The sequence below is a fragment of the Triticum dicoccoides genome, chromosome 6B (assembly GCF_002162155.2).
Source record: "Triticum dicoccoides isolate Atlit2015 ecotype Zavitan chromosome 6B, WEW_v2.0, whole genome shotgun sequence".
NCBI classification, from domain to species: domain Eukaryota; kingdom Viridiplantae; phylum Streptophyta; class Magnoliopsida; order Poales; family Poaceae; genus Triticum; species Triticum dicoccoides.
The window spans coordinates 513,892,540-513,899,136 of record NC_041391.1 but is presented as its reverse complement, the minus strand read 5'-3'; the positions used below and the strand labels follow the sequence as shown (position 1 = coordinate 513,899,136).

Below are 6,597 nucleotides of genomic sequence, written 5' to 3'. Positions count from 1 at the left end.
GAATATGAACATCTCGTAGCTGATCAACTTCTATTTGTCAATGTTAAAGGACCAACAATCCTGTGTGTATAGGTCAATAAGACAGTAAGTCAATCGACGAACAATACATATCTGAATCTAGAGGTGCACGTTTTCATACGGATCCCTGTATGCATATAAATAATCCCTCTAAATATCCATATTACATTGAGATTGAAGCTATGCCATGACAGTTGGCATATGCGCATCAAGTATGAGATCATCTTCCATTAGTTCTCTTTCTTGCTGTCCAGGTCTTCAAGAGCAGACAGTCTTTCAACAAGGGGTGGATGGGAGTAGTGGTATGCTGAATACCACGGATCTGTGTTCATTGCAGATAAGTTCTCTTCCTGAAATTTTTAAGCATATATAAGTTAATTAACCCAAATCTCCGCACCGCTATACTACATTAATGGTACGTATAAGTTTAGTAAAAGAGAGCTGTAAGAACTTCCAAAAAAAGAGGCGTAAGGGAATAAAGCAAGAGTAAACAAGAGGATGTTAGTAATTTCTCAAACCAGCATTGAATTTTGAGAGAGAGTAAGCTGCTTGATCTAGTGATCGGTTATGGTCAGATCTTGAAGTAAGGTGTCGATGTCCAGTAGAAATAACACCGACTCCATGGTCAACAATAAGAAAAGCAGAAAAAATAAATCAAAAGGGCCTTTAAATAGTTACCTGTAGTTTAACAAGGGCTCCCCTGAGCTCAGGAGCATACCCAAGGTTCTTGGCAAAAGCATCAGCCTGGGCATGGAGATAGGGTTAGGTAAATGCAACCAAATGTTTGAAAGCTGTCACAGCGGAAAACTTGAGATGAATAGAAGAGTGAACCTGAAATTCAAATGCTCTGCTGACGAGGTTGAGGCAAAAACTCAGAAGGTGTTGGACGGGTATAATAGTGTGCTGTCATGAAAAGAATGTATGTGTCAATCGAGTAACAATGCTGGAAATCTGTAGGGAGTGCATCTCACTGCAAGTTTAAATGAAAGATGTAAACAGCTGATGTTCGATCTCAATTTCATTTCACAAAAAGATACTACCTCCGTCCCATAATATAAGAACGTTTTTTACACTAGTGTAGTTTCAAAAACGTTCTTATATTATGGGACGGAGGGAGTACTACTGCTAGGGCGGAAATTGTACTGAAAACATCTCCACGCAAAGATAATAGCACGATAATACTTCTTAAAAAATAACGAGCATGACATACCATAAAAATGATCAGTCCAATGATTACCGGCTGATCCTCAAAACCAAAACTTTCAAAGAGATCTTTGGAATTCCTTACAAGAGTGTATCCTCCGAATTGCATAAATGTAAGCACCTGCAAGTAGAAAATGAGGTGAACAAAAGAATTTTCAACATCTAAAAAATGCTTGAGATGCGTGCTTTTCTTTTTTTAATCAAATCAAATAATAGTTTCCCAGGAACCAATGCAATGGGGACACAAACTGATTTTATGATGCATCATTGCACAAATTCCATCAGTAACACTAGAACAATACACATGAAGGTGCCTAACAGTATAACCCCTTGCATGCTTAAAATCGATTTCATGTTAACTTATGCTACAAATAATTTTGTTAAATATTCATTCATCTAATTAACCGTTCTCGTGAGTAGCTACTCATGACTCGTCACATTACATCTACTGTATAGATTAGCACCACCCCTAGGGGCTTCATCAGAAGAAATATCTTGCACTTTTTACTAATAAACAGGATACTTTATTAGAAACAATACTGCTTGAATTTTATACCAGTTCTCAAAACTAGCTGCGTCTTCAAATCATATAAACGCGTTCTTATCAGTGCCCCCGGCCAAGCTTAATTTTGTTTCTTCCCTTATAATTCAGTATACCATAGGCCAACTGATGCAACAATAAGAATGGCACAATGAACCTCCAGGAAAAACAACAGAGGATTTCCGGGCTAAGGAATTTTCACTTGATGACTACCATATCTTCACGTAGCATTTGGTTGCTTGGATGAAGTTGTATGAGAGATGACCATCCAGCTTTTAGAAACCATGATTTTATTTGTTTGGTTAGACTGGGTAGGTCTATACCCCATTAAAGTGAATATAGCTCCAACAACCAGGCTAAATCCAAGCAGTAAAAGAACTCGGAAGAGCCGAGCCATCTATTGCCCGCACTGTCACGCGACAGCACATGAGCCTAGTGCACAGCTTGTCAGGCCTATTTTTCTTTCCTCACTGTGACACTTCTCTCTGTCTCAGCACTCCTCTGTCGTTTCTCATCAGGTCGGCATTCCGGGTCTGTAAATTTTGGTGATGTTCTTTGTTACATTTGCACAGTTGTATTGGAGCAGCAATATGTGTTGTTTATTATTGTGTACATGGACAACATAACACTTGAACGGGGAAAGACTACAATAGAAGCTGGACATATGGTAGAAAAACTGAAGATGAAAAGATCCAACGGCTCCAACTTCGTTTTTTCTATTTTCATATCCTATGCCCAGCTAATCTTGTTTAGGGATGTAAACCAGGTCCCATTTAAGCCCCCTTATGGTCTAAAAGTGAAATAAAGTTTTTTTTCCCGGGAAAATGAACTATCGAGCTAGCTAAAGCTAACCAAACACAATTCTGGGTAATCCTATCCACATCTATCCCTCACCCAAACATAAAAATGGCTCACCAACTCACTCAACCAAACACATATTTGACTGCCCACCATCCCTACCAACCCTCCGTATGGCCATCTCACATCCAACTTCATCCATGCAACCAAACGGCACCTTAGCTGTCTAGTATGCAAATGCTAATGCACCAAAACTAATTGGCTGACTGGTGCGCAGAGGACATAGTCCCTCCATTTTTGTGTACAAGGCCACTATGGAAAACATATTTTGCATCTATACAAGGCCACCAACAGTAATCGAGGCAAATATTAATGATGTTTCCTCGTACTACTAACCCATGGCTTATTTACTAGCATGCATGTAGTGATGATAATGACACACTCACCCACCTCCTCTCTCACGGCCACTCAGTTTTCTCTAATGTGCATGCACCCTATTAATTAACCCGATAAACGAGAAAACAAATTGGCTTCTAAAGTACACATTAATTTTTACTTGGTACCTGTAATTTGAGTCTGTGGCCTTGTATATAAAAATGGAGGGAGTAATTAGTTATCTGGATGAGAAAATACCTGCACAGCTACAAAGGAATATGCAGTGTGATTGAGTTTCCAGTGCCCAAGCTCGTGCGCAAGAACAGAAACGATCTCATTATCATTACTACACTGAAACAAACACAGTCAAGTAGTCGAACCTGCACATGAGTTCCCAAATCACAATGGAAAAATAATGAACACAGTACAAAAAATGGTGGTTTGTTTGAACCTGTTGTATCAATGTGTCATAGAGAACAATGCGCTTATTCTTGAAAAACCCATACATGTAAGCCTGAAAGAGATTGACAGTTGAAATCATATCAGAAGACCGTCAATAACTAGTTAGCAATGAAACAAACTCCAAAGGTAGAGCAATTAACATATACATTACTGTGGCTTGATCGAGTAGACCCATCCACCACAAAAAGCTTTTTCAGAGGAAACTTGAGGGAATCTGCTAACTTCTCTATTTTCTCCCTGAGCGAGCCTTCGGGAAGCTGTTGAAATCAGCAACTTCAAGTTCAGTCTTACCATGAAGTTACTATGTGGATACAGATGCAGCATTGATGTACTACATACCATTCTCACACGAAACCATATTGAATGAGGAAAATGACGGACGCAGTGCAACAAGAAAAGATACTCACAGGAGTGAATTTGTTGAACAGAGGAGCTATCATGATAGGGTAAATTGTCATCATCAGCAGAGCTAGCGCAAACATAAAACCCCAGAGATATATTGCTAGGTAAGGCCCTCCATTCTGAAGCAGTACAGGAAAAGGAAGATCAATAAAGTAACTCGGTTAGGTGACATATGCGTTCATCTGATTGCGAAAAGGGTTAAAGGCACGGTTAATAAAGATGCATGTTAGCATGTAGTTCAGAATAGAGGCTGGCACAACATAAAAATATGGTGTACCTGTACTATAACGATGATAGCAGCCACAATTGGTGGTGCGAGTACAACGGACAGCAAAATTCCCTTGATCATGTCCCAAATGAAGAGCCAGAATGTTTGCTGAGAAAGGACAAGAGAAAAAAACAACATAAATACGTGAGGAAATGAAGATATCAAATTATTAAGTGCTCCAAAGCACCACAAGTTGACACGATTCAAGCATATAAATATATTCCTTTATGTTCGAATTAAGTGCTCCAATGCACCACAAGTTAACAAAATTCAAATACATCCATATGTATATTTGCTTTATGTTCACAAACGGAAGTGCAGAAATTGAAAATTAAAGACGGACCTTGTTAAACCCGTGTCGAGCCTCAATAACAAAAGTAGAGTACAGAGAGAATGGCAAGTCTGTGATCTGTATTGCATCAAGTATGTATTAGGCAATCACATTGACATAAAAAATTGGATCACCAGAAGAGAAAATATTGATAGACAATGAACACGGGTCAACGTTGAGGTTACTGCTAGGTGCCATGGAAGCATTCAAAAAGAACTGCTGATCAATAGATCTAAAGAAATCAGAATCTTGATTGATGCACGTTTGAACAAAACAAATGCACCTTATGTTATAGGTTAAAAAGAACATCTAGTGAAAATGTTGAAATGGATATGGGCTAGTAGGTGAACTCTCATAAAAGCACCAATCATTCCAATTGTATTCCACTAAACATAGCTATTCTAGATGTGAAAGCTGTGCCGCATCGGGTGTTCCACTTAATTTTAGAAGTATCTCTGTCAGGACCAAAATCAGCAGAAAGGAAGACACGTCAAGGAGTTTATAGGTGTAAAAAAAAACTATGAAATTAACTCCTGATTCTTAGATTCCTTCCTGCAATAGCTAGCATATAATCAAGCATTTGGTCCTTCAGAGCTAAAGCTAATGCGTCACATATACCTAATCCAACTAAGTGCAAAAGACTCTTGAAGATAATTTAAAACAACTGAATATGAAAGCAGAGAAAATTAATAAACACATGGCCTTCTGAAACAGGCAAACAAATTGATAATACCTGTGACCAAACCATGACACCTGCTAAGAATGCAAGGGTGTGTATTATCTCATTTTCTGCATTCAGGCCAACATTGGTTACTAACACTCCAGATTTCTATAAAAGGAAGAGGATAGTTAGAACCAAACTCCTGCACAAAAAGGGTAAAGAAAAGCAAGTTGAAGAGTTTGTATTACCGTCCAAAACCAAGGAAGAACTTTATAGTACAGTATCACGATATCGCATACTATAGTTATGGCCTCACGTACAAAATTGAAATTGCTGCAAGAGGAAGTATACCTGTCAGTACAGACAATCTAAAAAGATAGAGAGAATATTAAGTGGGAACGCAGCTAATGAAATTAGGTGTCAGGAATGGTTTCTAAACGAGGTATGGTTGCAAGGACTGAGTAGTTATAAGCACCTTTTGTCCAGGCTATAAGCTCTCGCCTGCTCAAATTTTTCATGACTAATTACCTTTGCCAGGGATTTTGGCAATGTTGGTAACTTAAGGGCTCTATGCTGCCTGATGTTAAGATATGTCTCAAATATGTAATTGAGAGTCATAAAGCCTGCAGAAGGGGCATACAATGAGACGAGCATGTCATGAATAGACAATAGCTACAATAATCATGATGATGATATGACAAGGTAACTAAAAATACAAAATCTTGACTTTGTACATACGATATGTTCACACAATTTTGACAAACTTATGTTAAGCACTACTGCTTGTAACTTAGTTCAGAAATATTGGCTCGCTTCGTTCTGGTAAGTGATCATCAAATCTGCACAGTACCACATTTTGTGTTCCATAAACAAGTCCAGTGATCAGGTGACAGTGACCATCTTCAGTCAAATGTAATTTTGCCGATGTTCCTGCCATGCTGAATACTCTACACTAACAGGTAGCTCAATCTATCCAAAACCTCAGATCACTGCACCTGGATAACCTATCGCATCCACACGACTCACACCAAAGCCATCAAGATCACTCGGCTACACCAGAGAAATCAAACTGCCCAGACGTCACACCCAACGGTTCCGTGGCACGGGCAAATCCAGCAGCGAAAAGCCCCCGACCCCCACTAACCCCTAGCTAGGGTTTACACGCGGATCCCGCGCCCATCGAAAGCCGACACACCCCCGGGGATCGAGCGAGCAGACGAGCGAGTATGGGGAATAAGCAGCGGAAAGGCGGAATCTTACACAGGACGGCCTCCAGGTAGGGCAGCGCCATTGGAGCCGGGGGCGTTTCGGAAATCGAGGCGCGGAGGCGGCTTGTGTGCCGAGCGAGGGACGGGCCGGCGGGCAGGGGGTCGAGCGCAAAGACGATGGAACAGTGGGAAGAAGAGGAGGTGGGGTGGGGGGCGGCGTGATGTGGAGAAGGAGCGGATACTTTGCTCGGGCCAGTTGCTCGGAGTCGGGGGAGGAAGGTATCGCGGCTGCAGCCACGCCGGGACCGGGGGGAAACGGCCTCGGAAGCA

The 6,597-nt window shown here is 40.6% G+C and overlaps 1 protein-coding gene across 1 annotated transcript; it reads right to left on the bottom strand.

Moving 5' to 3' along the window:
* Positions 1-6,597, bottom strand: LOC119323352 (CAAX prenyl protease 1 homolog). Its single transcript, XM_037596991.1, has 14 exons — positions 6,320-6,597; positions 5,535-5,682; positions 5,308-5,392; positions 5,132-5,227; positions 4,411-4,476; positions 4,077-4,175; positions 3,805-3,918; positions 3,544-3,654; positions 3,387-3,449; positions 3,194-3,286; positions 1,229-1,342; positions 850-921; positions 697-762; positions 1-368 (listed from the first exon to the last, which is right to left on the bottom strand). The coding sequence occupies exons 1-14, from the start codon at positions 6,348-6,350 to the stop codon at positions 249-251; spliced, it is 1,278 nt and encodes a 425-aa protein (XP_037452888.1). The 5' UTR covers positions 6,351-6,597; the 3' UTR covers positions 1-248.

Coding starts and splice junctions, on each gene's coding strand:
- LOC119323352 (XM_037596991.1), bottom strand. CDS start 6,350: ATGGCGCTGCCCTACCTGGAGGCCGTCCTGT. Junction 4,176..4,410: donor CTCGACACGGGTTTAACAAG/GTCCGTCTTTAA, acceptor GTCCTTTCTCAG/CAAACATTCTGGCTCTTCAT. Junction 922..1,228: donor TTGGACTGATCATTTTTATG/GTATGTCATGCT, acceptor TTTTCATGACAG/CACACTATTATACCCGTCCA.